This window comes from Protomyctophum parallelum (assembly GCF_964188405.1).
Source record: "Protomyctophum parallelum genome assembly, chromosome: 1".
NCBI lineage: Eukaryota > Metazoa > Chordata > Actinopteri > Myctophiformes > Myctophidae > Protomyctophum > Protomyctophum parallelum.
In genome coordinates, this window is record NC_139697.1 from 14,700,369 (window position 1) to 14,717,754 (window position 17,386).

The following is a 17,386-nucleotide window of genomic DNA, read 5'->3' on the forward strand; positions in this document are numbered from 1 at the left end:
ACAGGCTTTACTTTTATTTTGGGGTGTATACATTTATATATCAATTTCACAACTTTTGCAGTAAAATATTTTTATACAAGAATCCATTTCATGTCTGGGAGACCTTAGAGATGAGGAAAAACTATGTTGTGTTTGGTCCTACCTCCGGTAGGGGTATCTCGAAAACTAAAGCACTTTTTGACTGTTTGTCGCAGTACTACAATGGAGGGCTCGACTGAGGACCACCTAGAGAAGGAGCCAAAACTTACATGAGATATCAAATGGAAACGCCCTGTCTGGCTCACAGAGCCACAAATGGTCACAGCCTTTTCTGGCACTACAGCCAACACCCCAACAACTCTATAGCCCAACGACGTGAGCCTATAGGTTCAACAGATGGAAACAAAGCACCACAGGAGTGTGACAGATGAGATAATCTCAAAAGAAATGGCTGTATACTGTAATTTATATAGAGAAGAGTTAGGCTGAGCATTGGCTTAAGGGAGGGCCGACCGACCGGCCGGGAGGCTGGCAGGCCATCCTCTGACTTCACACTCATGTCACCATAACCATATAAGGAAATTTAATTTAGTGCCACCATTTTTGTATTTTTCCAGTTTTCCATGTGTCTATGAGGTAACAGTACTTCATTAGACACCCTGGAGTCGTTTTCATGTGCAATGGTGTATTAACTTTGTATTCAGGGTTTCTTCCTGGAGGCTGAACCCTTGACAGTCAAACGTGCCAAAAAAACAGTAATATAGTGACATCACACTATCAGCCCCTCCCCTAACCCACCCCCCTCAATCATTCATCTGCAGCTGTGGGTGCAGCTTAAGTTCAGGTGGATCACCACCCATCACCACCCGCCAGGCAAACCAGGCATACTTAATGAACTGGTGGGCGTGCCCACATAAATACATAAATATTTAAACAAATACTGTACACTTTTTAGAAAAACGTCTTCCTCCTTATATAACAATATAACAATATAATATAATATGGTGGGAAAAAAATCATGGCACTCCATCTTTAAGGACGTCACAATGCAGCAACGTGCAAATATATGGAGTGTTTTGTCTATACCTATAAATGTGCTGAGATAGTCTCACAGTGTTTACTGTTGGTGTTGAATTGCTTTGATGCTACTGCTTGTATCTCTCTGTCTGTCTCGATCCTCTCTGTCAACAGCCCCCCCCCCCCCCACCCCCCCCCCCCCCCACCCCCATTACTGACCTTTTTCACAGCAGCTCATTTTTACATGAAACAGGAGCGAGTGACAGACAGACGACACTGCTTTTTTATCGTTTCGATTTTGTGTTCCTTTGGGTTGAAGGAAGGGCAAATCCATCTGCCGTCACATTGAGAGATGGAGAGAGGGGGGAGGGGGAGAGGGGGAGAGAGAGAGAGAGAGAGAGAGATGCTAGGGAGGGAGTGGGAGGAGGTAGCGAAGGAGGGCATGTTTACCGAGTAACAAAAACATGTTCCATGGACTACTCTGTCGGTCCAGGAATCCCCCACAGTAAATAAAGATGAGCAATACTTCTGCCACACAGGCACACAGGCACGCACACACACACTTGCGTTACTATACTTGTGAGGACGTTTTCAGGACAGTGATTTATAGTCATTTATACAGGTTTATTTAATATTTTTATCTCATAATTATATTTGCAAACCATTTTTTTCACCCAGTTCAATTATCTAATGTAGTCCTGGGCGCTACACTTCCTCTGCCAACCTGGGGGGGGGGGGGGGGACACGGACTGACCTCATGCTTCCTTCTATGCATGAGGAGTCCAAGTTGCTTCTTTTCACCCGACAGTGGAGAGTTTCCCCAGCCGGACGTAGCGCGTGGAAGGTCTCCTCCCTGTGCCATTTAGATTCTGTGATTATAATGTGATTTATGGATTATTCTATTGTGTTGTGTGATATGTATCTAATCTATGTGGTATCTGGCATGTTGTTCATTTCATGTCTTTATCTTGTGTTCTGCTATATGGGGGCGTTCTGATCTCAGATCATTGTGTATGCTGCACAGGTAATCTGTGATCTCCAGCCACAACGCCAAACTAAATGCAATACAGCTTTGCAATAAATGGTGATGGTCAATCCGGAGCTGAAGAGTCTTAATGAAACAATTAAATTGTCCCAAAGAAAACCATGACGCCAGTCCTTGATGAGCAACTGTAAGTGGGACGCATACTAACCGCCGTGTGGTTGGTTGCATGATGAAAATAGCCGATCTATACAAAAAGCCGATCTACAGCGTGTTGCGCTGTGACACGTTGTGAGCTTGTAGATCGGCTATTTGCAGTATGCAACCAAGTGTAAAGTCAGCCATTATGAATCCATCAACGCCCGCCAAAATACATTTTAGTCGACTAAGTCAACTGTAGATTTGTTGTACTAAAACTAGACCAACACTAAACAATTTCAGATGACTAAAATATGACTAAAACTAAATATATTTTTAGTCAATAAACTAAAAAAAAAAAAAAAAAAAAAAAGTCCTGTAAAAAACAACACTAAAATGTGACTTATTTCAGCATAACATGTGACTTGTGAAGTTGTGGCTGATGACTCACTTATTTCACACTTTGACTTTATTGCTAAATGTAATTATAAACCTCTGGAGATGAGATGCACACCGCAGGATGTCGGCATGTCGCTCTGCGCTTACAATTGCAACCAAGTGTGTGTGTGCTTGTGTGTGTGTGTGTGTGTGTGTGTGTGTGTGTGTGTGTGTGTGTGTGTGTGTGTGTGTGTGTGTGTGTGTGTGTGTGTGTGTGTGTGTGTGTGTGTGTGCGTGTGCGTGTTTGTGTGTTCGTATGCGGCAGGTGTTTCTAATTATTCTATCTGTCTGTCTCATCCTTGTGCGTCTATATTTGCAGTTAAGGAATGCGTGTGCGTGCGTGCATGCTCGCGCACATGCCATGTGTCAAGCAGTATGCGGGCGGCAGGTGTGTCTATAATTATTGGGTCTGTCTCATCCTTGTGCATCCATCTGGAGTTTTAACTGCAGATAGTGTGTGTGTGTGTGTGCGGGCATGTGTGTGCCTGCATGGTGTCTTGGTGTGTGCCTGCGTGTGTGTGTGTGCAGGGTGAGCTGACGGTAGGGCTATATCCAGGGCGTTTTGAAGATGCACGCCAGCCCGAACAGCCATTGGTAGTTTCCGCACCTGGCCAACATTGACGGTGAGTGTCACAGCAGCTTGAAACAACAGGACTGGAGCACCAAAGTCTGACGTCAATATCGGTACAGGGCGCAAATCCACAGGTTCATGTACTTTTTTCTTTTTAATTGTAATCCCCATGCATGGGGGACTTGCATCGTTCCAAGTAGGCCTGTAGAGGCCCCACGGGCACCGCTCTAGTTTCATTATAATGATTGATTGATTGGTTATTCAAGAGTCAGGAAGGTTGTATTTGTCACAAACTGATACAGGCAAAACAGACAAGTAGATCTCTAGCTTCCTCTGGAGTGGCATTATTAAACCTGCCAGTCTCTCCAGAGATAATCGTATTGTTCCCGACTGTATTTGTGCACAAATAAAGAGATCGCTGTCTTTTTTGCTTCACATAATATGTGGGGATTCTTTAGTGCATCTATAAATAGCATGCGATGACGCGCTCCCAGTCCCAGGAGAAAGCGTGTGTGACACTGTGTGCACCACTGGCTCACATGTGAAGCATGATTTAAGCAAAAAGACGGTCAGGAACATTACCATTAGCTCTGGAGCGACTGGCAGGTTTAATAATGCCTCTGGAGAGGAAGAGAGAGAGCTTTCTGCTTTGCAAATACTACAGCTCAAGACCCACTTCTACACCCTTTTAATTGATCTTTTATTTTTTGTTATTCATGTCCTCACTGTATTGCATTACTGCTTGATTTTTTATGTTTATGCCTTGCTTTTCTTTTCTCTCCATTGCTCTGTAAAGCACTTGCATTTCATGTCATGAAAGGTGCTATACGAATAAAGTTTTATTATTATTATTGGTTCTACGGCATGTACAGTACGACGGGTCCTTTATACTGTATGTATGCTGACTTTCTTCAGGCATTCAGGATTCAAGTTCAGAAAGAGCAAAAATAGTAGATCTGCAATATGACTTTAACTGGAAGCATCCGCAAACCCACCTTCTTGTGTGTGTGTGTGTGTGTGCACGTGTAGGGGGGATTCTTTAGTATGTCTATAAATACACTGCGATGACTAGCTTCCAGTCCCATGGGAAAGCGTGTGCATGCGTACGTGCATGCGCACCACTGGCTAGAATCCTTAACAAGCATTACATAAACTTGCAATGTCTCCCTGGGAAACGGCTCTGTGCTGCTGAGAGAGAGAGAGAGAGAGAGAGAGAGAGAGAGAGAGAGAGAGAGAGAGAGAGAGAGAGAGAGAGAGAGAGAGAGAGAACACAGAGGCAGCATTATGCATGACTACAGTATCATGCAAACAGCTCTGTAACATTATATTTCTCATGAACTTAGTGCCAACTCCATCCTGGAACCTATTGGGACCATGCTGCATGCGTCTCATTGTGTTAACACTTACATTTACAGGGGAATTCTTCAAAATAATGGCGCTATAGAGTGCCAGCAGATGAGGCAGATTTTACTCTGAAAAGCGTAGACGTTTTGTACCACGTTTCAAGCTTGTGGATATGCTACTTGTTTTTAATGCCTTTATTTGACGCTGTATTATGATCAAGTAATCAAAAAAAAAACACACGGCACACACACGACGCACATTACTTACTCAGGGGGTTACACAGTTGCAAAGTATGCCCCCTCAGTTTAAGTCGTAAACATACATGTACATTATTGTTTTACTATTATGAAAATGATGTGTACTCAGTCAGCATGTCATGGAGGAGCCGAGGCTGCTATGCCTGCCGTGAGGACAATCACAGTGCTATTTTAAATCACAACTTAAAACATTTTTAAGTTTTAAGTCTTTGAATCCCTGACATGATCTTGCAGCTTTCCTTTCAGAGGACTTTGACCCATTTGCCTGTTATTGACGTCTTCTGCACTGAATTGTATTGTATTGTATTGTATTGTAGTGTAGTGTAGTGTAGTGTAGTGTAGTGTAGTGTAGTATATTCTGCCTTGTGAAGCACTTTGGTACAATGAGAGTTGTTTTTAAATGTGCTATATAAATACATTTGATTATATTTGATTTGATAGGGGGGTGGATGCAGAAGACCATAAGAGTCCTGCTGCTGCTACAGTCAAAAAGAAATAAAAACTAAGAAAGAACAAACACATAGATATAAATAATAAATGCCGCAATTGGTGTGGAATTGCAATCTCAGTGACTTTTGAAAAGAGATGAGCCTTTGGGGTGCCAGAGAGAGAGAGAGAGCAGATAATCCATGTGCACTGAGTCAGCAACGATCCCCAGGTTCTCCTTCTACAACATCAGTGGCAACGCAATGCAGACTTAACGCTCCCTGAAACAGCACTCTGACATTCTATCTGGAGGACAGTGGTGGAAGTTATACTTATATACTTATAGAACAACTTCACCCACCTCCATATGTATACTGTGATTGGTCCGCATAATGCTCATTATCAATTCCCATGCCACCATCAGCAACGTGCCAACTGAATGCACGAAGAAGGCCACGAAGAGGACCCCGTTTTCGAGTCAGAGTCGTGGCCGTAATCCAGCGATGTAAACACTAATATGCTATATAAATGCACCATATACCATTAAAAAAAACTTTTTGTTTTAACCAAAACACTGCTACCAGTGAACATTATGGGACCCCCTCTAAAAATGCGATGCTGCATTTCAATGCAGAAGAACGCTCTACTTCCGCATTTTCTTTTTATGTGGGCACCCAATTTCGGTGCCCAAAATGCGGAAGTGCAAACGGGCACGCTCAATGTTAAACTACCCAGCTGCACGGGGTTTCCTCGTCATGAATCCACGGGTCCGCCTGCAGTCCCACCTCTGACCAGTAGGGCCGGACGCTTCAACGTTGTTGTAGACTAGAGCCTCTCACTGGGGGCTTGTGTGTTCTGACCTTAGAGTATTATGAATAGAGAAGGCACCCAGCGGAAACCCTGAGGCGAAATGGACATAGTGGCCGAATGAAGGTATTGCAGCCTGGCCCCAAACACATGAACGTGCTGGTCCGTTGACTATCATTGTGCACGCTCGTGCGCGTTCGTCCGCGTCCGTGCACGTTCAACGGCAGCGCGTTCATGTGTTTGGGGCAAATCCATCCCAGAATGCAATCTGTTCCTACCCGGAAGGAGGAGTGAAATCGCCTCATGCGCTTTTGAGCAACTTAATGCAAGTGGATGGAAGGAGAACTCGGATGCCATCTCTATTCATATATACTCTAAGGTTCTGACCAACAGGAGCAATGCATCTTGGGGGTATGAGGGATCAAACAGAAGGGTGTGAACTCAGAAAGCCTCTCTGGAGCGTCTCTCCAGGCTTTGTCTCACAGTTTAATAACAAATCAGACTCTTTGTTCTCTGCTCGCTGCTGGAGGGGATTATTCATCTCCATGTTACAAACACAGAGGAGATGGAAGAAGTACTCACATATACTCAAAGTAAATAAGTGTCAATACCGTATTGTAAATACTGTGTTACGTGTAAAGGTCCTAAAGGTATTAACCCATTCAGGGAAGCCCTTTTGGTGTAAGGATGTTACACTTTAGCTATTGAAAAAGCTCATAGCGCGCACTACAAGCTTGTAGATCTGCCATTTTTTGAAAAATCTTGAAAATGTGGCGCAAATCTTTGAATATATATTATTTCAGAGCGAACGTTTTTAACTTGAATCTTTGCTTCTGGGGGGGGGGGGGGGGGGTCCCTGGAACAACATATTTTCAGATGGGGGTCAGCGGCCAAATACATATAATGCTGGGCGTCCTTGACGTAAAAAAGGTTGAGCACCACTGACACAGAAACCTGAGGTTTTTCTGAAAACTTTTAGGATTTAGAAGACATTTTGTAGAATCTGGTCTCACGTCTAAATGGATTCAAACAGTATAGTGGCATGATCTGCATGGCATCAATATCCAATCTATACTTTAAAATAACAAAAGTATAAAAATACTCATTTTGCCGAATGCCACATTTCACAAATTCAGACAGATCTCCATAATAAATGATGGGCACAAAAGGGACACAGACAGACAGGCGGGTACAATGTGTACTCTGACGAAATATATCACATAACTGTGTGGCGTGAGTGTGTGAGGCATGTATTATCAACTTGTATTGTTCCCGACTTGAATCGTTACAGAAAGAAAGAAAGAAAGAATTCAGAAAGAAAGAAAGGTTCTGTTTCCTGAAACAGTTTGTTGTTTTTGGACATAGGAGGTTTTCTTCCCGGGCCGACAGCGAGGATAGAACTACTAAACTGATGTTTCAAACATAATGGCTGCCTGGCATTAACGTCCTGGTTGGTGGGAAGTGAGACCATTATGAATACCAAATAACTTTAACAATGCAGAGCTGCACAGCTGCCAGCTAAACTGACAGTAAAAGGCAATAAAAAGAGGGTTTTCTGTGCTGCGCTGCCCACATTATATATAGTCGTTATGAGAGAGAAGGAGGAGGGCGTGCTAATGAAATGCAGTGGTGGAAGAACTCAGATTATTATTATTTTAGTTTTTACTTAAAATAGCAGATCGACAAGCTCACAATGCGTTTTTTAAAAAATTGCGAGAGGCAACAGTCTGGCAACGCGAGAGTTGTTTAAAATCAGACTTGTTTGAAGTGAGTGGTGCTGTACTGTACTGTACTGTACTGTACTGTACTGTACTGTACTGTACTGTACTGTACTGTACTGTACTGTACTGTACTGTACTGTACTGTACAAGCCCTCCTCCCTGGCCTGTGTGTGTGTGTGTCTGTGTCTTAGGCTGTGCAACAGTGACACTTGGTGAACAAACGCTATAACGCTATTGTCGTGCTTGGACAGACCGACCCAGGGACAGACCCAGGGACAGACCCAGGGACACAGGGACAGACCCAGGGACAGACCCAGGGACAGACCCAGGGACAGACCCAGGGGCATACCCAGGGACAGACCCAGGGACAGACCCAGGGACAGACCCAGGGACAGACCCAGGGGCATACCCAGGGACAGACCCAGGGACAGACATACCCAGGGACACAGGGACAGACCCAGTGGCATACCCAGGAACAGACCCAGGGACAGACCCAAGGACAGACATACCCAGGGACACAGGGGCATACCCAGGGACAGACCCAGGGACCCACATAGCCGTCTATAGGAGTGGTTGCACCACTCAACAAAAACACAGACATGGGACAGGAAGTGCACTGACCTCAGAGAACCTCTGGACGTCCTGCGTGAGCGTCCCCACGCGGCTCCAGTTGTAGTAGGTGAGGAACTTCACCACGGCGGGGTTGACGGCGTTGTCCGACGGGACCGTCCGGAAGAAGTTGGGGTACTTCTTCTTGTCGCCCAGAACTGGAGTGGTCGCCGCGAAGGACAGCTGAAAAACAACACATCACACAAACGACAAGGCGTGAGAAAAGAGGGAGTCTAATATACGTCAAACAAATGGGTCGCAGACACATTGTTATGGGTCCCCTTAATTTTTTTGTTTCATAAATTTGGTTTTTAATTATAATTATTTCAAAAGGGTATCTTTGAAAAACAGAGAAAGAGGACCCGCACGTGCGCGCACACACACACACACACAACGGTGGGTTTGCAGATGGCTTGAATCCTGAATGCCTGAAGAAAGTCAGCATAGACGGAAAGCTTGCAAATTGTGATTGTGTCGCGTCATATAAGCAATAGTCATCGCAGTGTATTTATAGACATACTAAAGAATCCCCCCTACACGTGTGTATACACACACACACACACACACACACACACACACACACACACACACACACACACACACACACACACACACACACACACACACACACACACACACACACACACACACACACACACACACACACACACACACACACACACACACACCTTTTTTCTCAGGCGGAAACTAAATAAAAAAGTAAAAACTATGCTATGAATGACTAAAACATGACTATGACTACATATTATATTGGACAATTTTGTCAACAACAACAACTAGACTAAAATGTCAGGGAGGGACTATAGCTAGGTCGGAGAAGAGATCCAGTAGAACTAAAAGACAAGTCATTGCATGTGTTTGGCTGTGCAGCCTTTGCCACACGCTGGCAGAGGCAGCTAGAGGGAGAGAACAAAAAGAGACAAACTCTACAACCCGTTCTTTCAACACAGACAGGATCACAGACTAGCACCAAGTTGCCCCATTGTTCTTTTTTTTGTTTCGTGCTTTCCTTTATGACCTTTTTTTTTCAGTCACAGACAAAAGGCCGGCTTTGATTTTCTGAGCCGCAATCAAACATAAAGACAGTTTGATTGCATGGTTTTCCTTTTGAGGTGCATTGTCCTCCTGCATTATGTCTGTTTCTATGCACCTGTTTGACGGAGAAGCCTGCAGCGTATTCTATTCACCTGTTTGACAGAGAGGCCTGCAGCTTATACTATTCACCTGTTTGACAGAGACGCCTGCAGCTTATACAATGGGAAAGGAAAGACAAAAAGTACGCAGACAAGACATCCTTTTTGGACATTCCCATTGGCACTACTTCCAGGGTGTCTGGAGTAGGCAGAGTGATTCTCAAACTTTTTTTCCCTCTTGCTCAGGTCTCACCCCGAGCTGCACCCCAACTAACTTCATGTCCTCTTTCACTACATCCCATACGCCTTCTCTTTGGTCTTCCTCTATAGGCCTCCTGCCTGGCAGCTCCAACCTCAACATCCTTCTACCCATATACTCAGTATATCCCTCTAGACGTGATTAAACCATCTCAGTCTGGCCTCTCTGGCTTTATCTCCAAAACATCTGACATGCGCTGTCCCTCTGATGTACTCGTTCCTGATCCTGAACATTCGCCAGAAATAGCCAATCTAAAAAGCTCGTATAGTTCTGCTATTTTTGGTGAAGAGACTTACGTGTTACTGCAGATTGAAAAAGTCTAGACGGAAGAAGATATAATGGGGTTTGTATATAGGATAGGTGGCCGGGGAAGCTAAAATGTATATCAAATATCTAAATACTGAATCAAGCAACTTAAACTGTCTGGGGGTGTTCACATAATAAGCCTGAGTAGACCAAAAAAATAAAATGACCAATTTTTCTTTTTTTAAGTGAAATATCCCTCTAAGTAGAGCACTTAGTTACTTTCCACCAGTGGTTTTCAGGTGTGCACCCCCCCTCCCCCCCCACACGTGCCCAATACCATCCCCAAACTAAGAATAAAAATGTGCTGAACTTCAAACACTAATAGCCTTTTAGAGACACCGATTATTCAGTGCTCAGACACTCACTGCAACCCTAAGCAGATTTAAATCGGCGCGTGATGTTCTCACGAACAGGGGAGGGGGGAGAGAGAGAGAGAGAGAGAGAGAGAGATAGAGAGAGAGCACAGCACAGTACAGCACACTGTCCGCTGCTATAGAGCGTTGCAGTCCCGCCCCCTACCAGGGCCCAGGAAATTATCCTTCATTTTCCTCGTAGACAATTCAAAAAGTATTTATTTAAAGACCTTTTAAGCCTCGAACAAAGCCAACTCTTGTCGTGACAAATCATGACAACAAACACAAATTTAGAAAGAAGAAGAAAACGGCAGGTTACAAGACTTTTTTGTTGTTGTTTTTCTTCTTTGTAATTATTAGTTTGGTCCAAAATATTGTGTTTGTTGTCATGATTTGTCACAACTCGAGTTGGCTTTGTACGACGCTTATGAGGTCTTTAAAAAAATACGTGTTGAAATGTCTATGGGAAAAATGCATTTGGAATTATTTCCTGGGCCTGGCGTCGTCATGAAAGGGGGCGGGACTGGGCCTGGCGTCGTCATGAAAGGGGGCGGGACTGGGCCTGGCGTCGTCATGAAAGGGGGCGGGACTGCGACGCTCTATAGGCTAACCTCTTTAGAGTTTGTTTAGTTATGTTCTGTGGACCATTATCACAATCACATAAAAAACTATATATATATATATATATATATATATATATATATACTAGTGGTGTAAAAAAATATCGATGTGAATCGGTAATGGATTTCATCATGATGCGACTACATCGATGCACATGAATCGGACGTTGGTTCGATCTTAAAGTTTGTTGTTGCCGGCTTCCATTCCAATTAGCGTCTGCCCAAAACTCAGAGGCATGCCATGCACCTTAAGTTCAAACCCACCTCTAGAATATTGCTTTCCCCAGCTATCTCATTCCACTATTTAAATAGCTTTAGTTTTTCCCTAATAAAGTTGTTTTCTCATGTTCCCCATTGTACCGGTGGAAAATCTATATTTCTCAATTTCTACTATACTAAGTTGTGGAGACACTGGGCCCCCAAATTCAAGTAAACAATACGAGTGCACATCACGCACGCCAACAACCACCTCTAGAGTACCCTGGAGGGCCTGTTCCCACCTTTCATTTCCATACTAATCATATGTCTCTCTCTCTCTCTCTCTCCCCCTTGTGCTCGCTCACACACACATTCACATCATCCACAATACAAGGCACTCGTTTTCCTCCAGAGGCAAAAAATGAGCTGTAATTAAATTCTGCATTCAGATCATGACTTGCAGGTGTGCGCCCACCGTGACAGGCAGGCGGCTACGCTACCGGAATAGACCGGCGGCAGCGGGCACAGATCCAAGACCCACACTTATTATCCCATTCTGACCCGAGATCAGATTCTAAAAATGTCTTCTACATCCTGACAGTTTTCATTCTGACCTGAGATCAGATTCTAAAAAATGTCTTCTATGTCAGTCGCTCTTCGATTTTCCAAAAAATAGCAGACCTACAAGCTTGTAGCTCGCCACTCGGTGGTGCGCTATGAGCTTGTAGATCTGCTATTTTTCAATAGCTAAAGCATAACATAATGCTAACACCAAAGTGGGTTCCCGCCCAAAATGGGTTATACCCTCCCTCTCCTCCCACTGTTGTTGACCGCATTGTCTCGCCCGACACGTTTCTACACCGTGCGTGCACGTGTGCAATACCGCGTGCGTTCAGCGGTGAGTGAGCGCCACACGGCCTTTGTTTCTAGAAGCACGTTGGTTATGTTCAGTGGCGGACACAGCAATTAACACAGTAACAATGAGTAAGTACTAGTACGTACCAGTAAGTACTATAGCCTACATTTACATAATGTATTGTATTTGTATTTATGTTGTATGCGATCAGCAGTATAAGTGAAGAACTAAGTGTATAACTGTGTATTGTAACATGTGTGAAAAGGTGTCATAATCCCATGAGGGATGAGCCACAAGGTGGCATGACACTTAAATAAATAAAATAATTCATTCATTCATACATGAGTACTAAACCACTTAAAGTAGCTATATGCAATAATGTCCAAATTTGAATTCCTTTCTTTTTTTTCAGACATCCAGCAATGAGTATTGATGGCCATTTTTGCTATTTTAGATTTTTTTTTAATCCCACGATTTTGTAACCCATTTTCACCCCTGTGTCAATCATCTAATCATGTGATCCTGGGCTCTACACACCCTCCACCAACCTAGTCCCCATATATATGGGGGACAAGGGGAGAGCAACGGACTTGAACTCATGCTTCCTTCATGCCTGAGTGTCCAAGTTGCTCCTTTACACCTGACAGGGGGGAGTTTCCCTGGTTGGACGTAGCGCGTGTAAGGAAGACGTTATTCCAACCAGTTCCTTTCCCCTCCATCAGGCGCCCCGGCTGGCCAGGGGGAGGCAGTTTAGAGAAGAGGATCACTGCATGCTTTTTTGTGAGGGTACCTGCCCTAGGGGACACGGGGAGAACATGCAAACTCCACACAGAAAGGCCCTTTCGCCAACCCCGCCTTCGGGTATGGGCACTGATGACGGAGAGGAGGAAACACGCCGCCAGCACCCACAGCGTCCCGAGCGGGAATCGAACCCAGGACCTTCTAGCTGTGAGGCGACAGCACTACCAACTGTGCCACCGTGCCCCGATTTCTGAGGGGTTCCTGGAACAACATATTTTCAGATGGGGGTCGGCGGCCAATTACATACATATAATATTTTTGGAGGTCCTTGAAACATAGGGTTTTCAGAAAACTGTCAGGATTTTTATAGAATCGTACTCCGGTCTAAATGGGTTAAGAGCTTAGAGTATATATGAATAGAGAAGGCACGCAGAGGAAACCCTGAGGCGAAATGGACATAGTGGCCGAATTTGTCATTGCAGCTCGAGCCAGCGCTGCTCCGTTGACTATCATTGCGCACGTTCATGTGATTGAGGCCATGACACGTGAACGAATGTTTCATACGTGAACGCGCACAAACGGCACAATGATAGTCAATGGCAGCGCGTTCATGTGTTTGAGGCAAATCCATCCCAGAATGCACTCTGTTCCTACCAGGAAGGAGGAGTGAAATCGCCTCATGCGCTTTTGAGCAACTTAATGCAAGTGGATGGGAGGAGAACTCGGGTGTCTTCTCTATTCATATATACTCTATGGTTAAGAGTGATAGCGCTGTTTAGCCATGCTATAGCAGTTATAGCTAGAGTGATAGCGCTGTTTAGCCATGCTATAGCAGTTATAGCTAGAGTGATAGCACTGTTTAGCCATGCTATAGCAGTTATAGCTAGAGTGATAGCACTGTTTAGCCATGCTATAGCAGTTATAGCTAGAGTGATAGCACTGTTTAGCCATGCTATAGCAGTTATAGCTAGAGTGATAACGCTGTTTAGCCATGCTATAGCAGTTATAGCTAGAGTGATAGCACTGTTTAGCCATGCTATAGCAGTTATAGCTAGAGTGATAGCACTGTTTAGCCATGCTATAGCAGTTATAGCTAGAGTGATAACGCTGTTTAGCCATGCTATAGCAGTTATAGCTAGAGTGATAACGCTGTTTAGCCATGCTATAGCAGTTATAGCTAGAGTGATAACGCTGTTTAGCCATGCTATAGCAGTTATAGCTAGAGTGATAGCACTGTTTAGCCATGCTATAGCAGTTATAGCTAGAGTGATAACGCTGTTTAGCCATGCTATAGCAGTTATAGCTAGAGTGATAACGCTGTTTAGCCATGCTATAGAAGTTATAGCTAGAGTGATAACGCTGTTTAGCCATGCTATAGCAGTTTTAGCTAGCGGAGATACAAGAGTCACTCTCTGCTCCCGTTTGGATCTAATCTATGTTCATCGCTAATGAGCGATATGAATCGGGGCAAAGTTAATTACACACTTAGAGGAGATTAAGAGCAGAGCGTGGGATTCACCACGGCTCAAAAGCAGGATATTAGCACTTTGTCTGAGGAGGAGATGATGGTGCGACAGTAAAACATGTCCTGAAAATAACCTGAGAGAAATAAGCAACCAGCTCTATGAAAACAAGCTTGAAAAAAGCAACCAGCTCTATGAAAACAAGCTTGAAATGAGCAACCAGCTCAATGAAAACAAGCCTGAAAGAAGCAACCAGGCCACGTGCACAGAAAATAACTAATCTACAAGCTCAGTGAAGCCTGTAGAATGGTTATTAAAAAAAAAAGAAACAGTACAGTAGATCGGCAATGTGTCTCGTAGATTGGCTATTTTCAAAAGGCCGAAATGGGAGGATACAGCTGGCCGACCGGGAAGGTGGCTATACGCTCCCACATGAGGAGTCACACTAGAAATAAATAACTAAAAACTCCATCACCATCATCATCAACATGTTTAGTAATAGAAATCTAAAAAAAGTAACTATAGTATGCGGAAACTTTAGCTTTTTGTTGTATCATGAAGTCTATGAAGGCCCGACATTCAAACAGATGTTTCCCCACGTCTATCTGGCTCCTCAATGCTGCTGGTGCCCCCCCCCCCCCCCCTCCCTGACCCCCTTCTATCCTTCCTCCACCCCCACTCAGAGTGGAATGGACTGACTTGAGCTTGAACTATCTGCACTTTATATTTGTTCTCTATTCATTGCATGTTGTTTTTGCATGTTGTCTTGTCCTGTGCTGCACTTTGTCCTAATGTTGTAACTGCACTCTGCTGTCCAACAAACCAACTTCCTAACATGTTTAGGCCTACATGTCATGGCAATAAAGGCTTCCGATTCCGATTCCGGATTGTGGTAGAGTAAAAAGTACGAGATTTGCCTCTGAGATGTACAAATACCTCAAACGTGTACTTAAGTGCATGTACTTAGTTTCCATCCCTGCCACCAGTGCAGCATGCAGCAGCATGGCTGCAGGTCCCACGGGGGGATGCTGTTCACACACCAGTGACGAGGGCCTTTAAAAAAAAACAACAACAACACAGCGGATTATAAAAGGCCCCTCAGGAAGGAAGAGAAGGCCTTTATCTCCTCGCTCACCGCCGCTAAATCCAGAATCACCCGCCGGTCTTAAGAGGGGGCTTTGCGGGGGTCTTTCCCACCGGTTCCCGTCTTAATCTCCCGTTTAGCCAAGGCTGTTTGTACTTACACCCACACTGGGAGAACGCTTCCATGGATCTCCAATACCAGAGCAGAGGAGAGCACATTGATTGGATGATCCTCTCCCAGGCCTTCACAACGTGCACGAGAGAGAGGTTTGTGTGGTCAGAGAAAGAATTTCCAACCTTTAGTAGAAATCCAAAGTCTTAAGGTCCCTGCCATAGACTGTAAAAAATATGGACAAAGCGTTCCCCGGGTCAAACATGGACGTAAAAAGCCTGTAATTCCTTGCACTGTAAATCGCCATATTTCTAGATCCGTTTTAGCCCAGCTGGCCATTGGCTGGCCCAGACAACGAGGCGGGACTTCCCCCCCTTACTCTTCGTTGGTTTTTATTTTGACTGAACGGGGGGTGGCTCCCGTTCATAGACTGTAACGGTCGCCACAGCCCTCAGAACATACTCGACTTTATGGTCATTTTTTAAATAAATGGGACCATAATTTTCCAAAAAGAATATTATGACATGAGAAATGAGACTTTAAACTAGTGACTGGAAGCAGAAAGTATTCATGACCATGTTTATTAAGGTAATACAGTCTAGGTGAAGTTGGGCCCAAATACATGGACTTCTATGGGGCTATGGGTTTGACAGCGTGACCTGTGACCTGTGCCAGGGACCCCCAGGAGAGAAGATGTGTGTAGTAAAAACAATATATAAAAAAAAGACTATTCAACATTTTCGATATTTATCAAAGAAATTTGAAAATAGGCAATGTGGCACCAAGTGGCCACGTGCTGTAAGCTTGTGTATCTACTATTTTTGAAAACCACTGTTTTCTGAAAAAACCTATGTTGCTACTGCATACCTATATAAGCTAAAATGACAGGTTTATTTCCTGTGTGATTGGTGTGTGTGTGATACTGAGGCGGCTATTACCTTTTCTTTATTTTTTGCTGTTTAGGTACTTGTTCCGTGACCCCAAGCCTGAAGGGTTAACCAACCCCCCCCAACATCCCAAGAAAACAAACACTATCGACTGCTGTTGTTCACGTATACTGTACACATTTTGTCGGGAGGTTTGCACTCCAACAGAGACGATTTGAAAGCGGCATGCGTTGAGGTTCAAAGTGTCAACCATGTGTTGGTGTACGTGCTTCGGGAGGAATAAAAAACAACATGACATTGTGTGTGTGTGTATGCGTGTGTGTGTCTATATTTTGACATATAGCATAGATATCCCCCATCCCCCCCCCCGAGCAAATTGAACCCTGTTGTCACCTATTGAAATATTCACGAGGTCACAGGCTTACATATACAGTTTTCTCCTGTATATACAGTACAGTCCGATAGAAATCATCGGGGGACGTCATACATTTTTCACATTGTTCAGCTTTTATAGATTAACCTTTTCAAAGGAGGGTCACGGTGCAAAAGGCCCCCGGCTATTTCCGAATCCTCGGATTGACTGAATCTGTGTCAGCTGCACAGGCTATATGATTAATAAGGAAATCTATCATTTCAATCAACAAAATCATACCGGACCTTTCTCATTAACACAGACAAACGTATATCTGGTTGACTTGCATCTTAATTATTATTATTGACTTATTCAGGGAGGACCGCTGAGAGCGAGCAGCTCTTTTTCAAGGACGCCCCGAGAACAACTTGTTCAAAAAACAATACAGTTTTAAAGACGGGAGTGCTTGCCCCTAAATCTAAATCTTCAAAGTAACTATAGTAATTAACAATTTCAAATAATTGTAGTGGAATAAATGTACAATATTTGCTTCTGAGATGTATAAGTAGAAGTAAAAGTAGAAGTAAAAGTACAGAAAATTGGAAATAATCGAGTAAAGTAAAAAATACATAAAAATGGCACTTAAGTGCAGTATCTTCTTAGTCACTTTCCACCACTTGGTGCAGCATGCCTGTTGTGCTATATACCCCGTC

The 17,386-nt window shown here is 44.0% G+C and overlaps 1 protein-coding gene across 1 annotated transcript in view; it reads right to left on the reverse strand.

Moving 5' to 3' along the window:
- gabbr2 (gamma-aminobutyric acid (GABA) B receptor, 2) overlaps positions 1-17,386 on the reverse strand; it is a gene marked incomplete at both ends in the record, with an annotated part of 426,411 nt that overhangs the window by 202,740 nt on the left and 206,285 nt on the right. Inside the window, one exon of the mRNA XM_083765882.1 lies at positions 8,302-8,472. Within this exon, the coding sequence (XP_083622008.1) occupies positions 8,302-8,472 (171 nt within the window). The remainder of the gene's footprint in view (positions 1-8,301; positions 8,473-17,386) is intronic.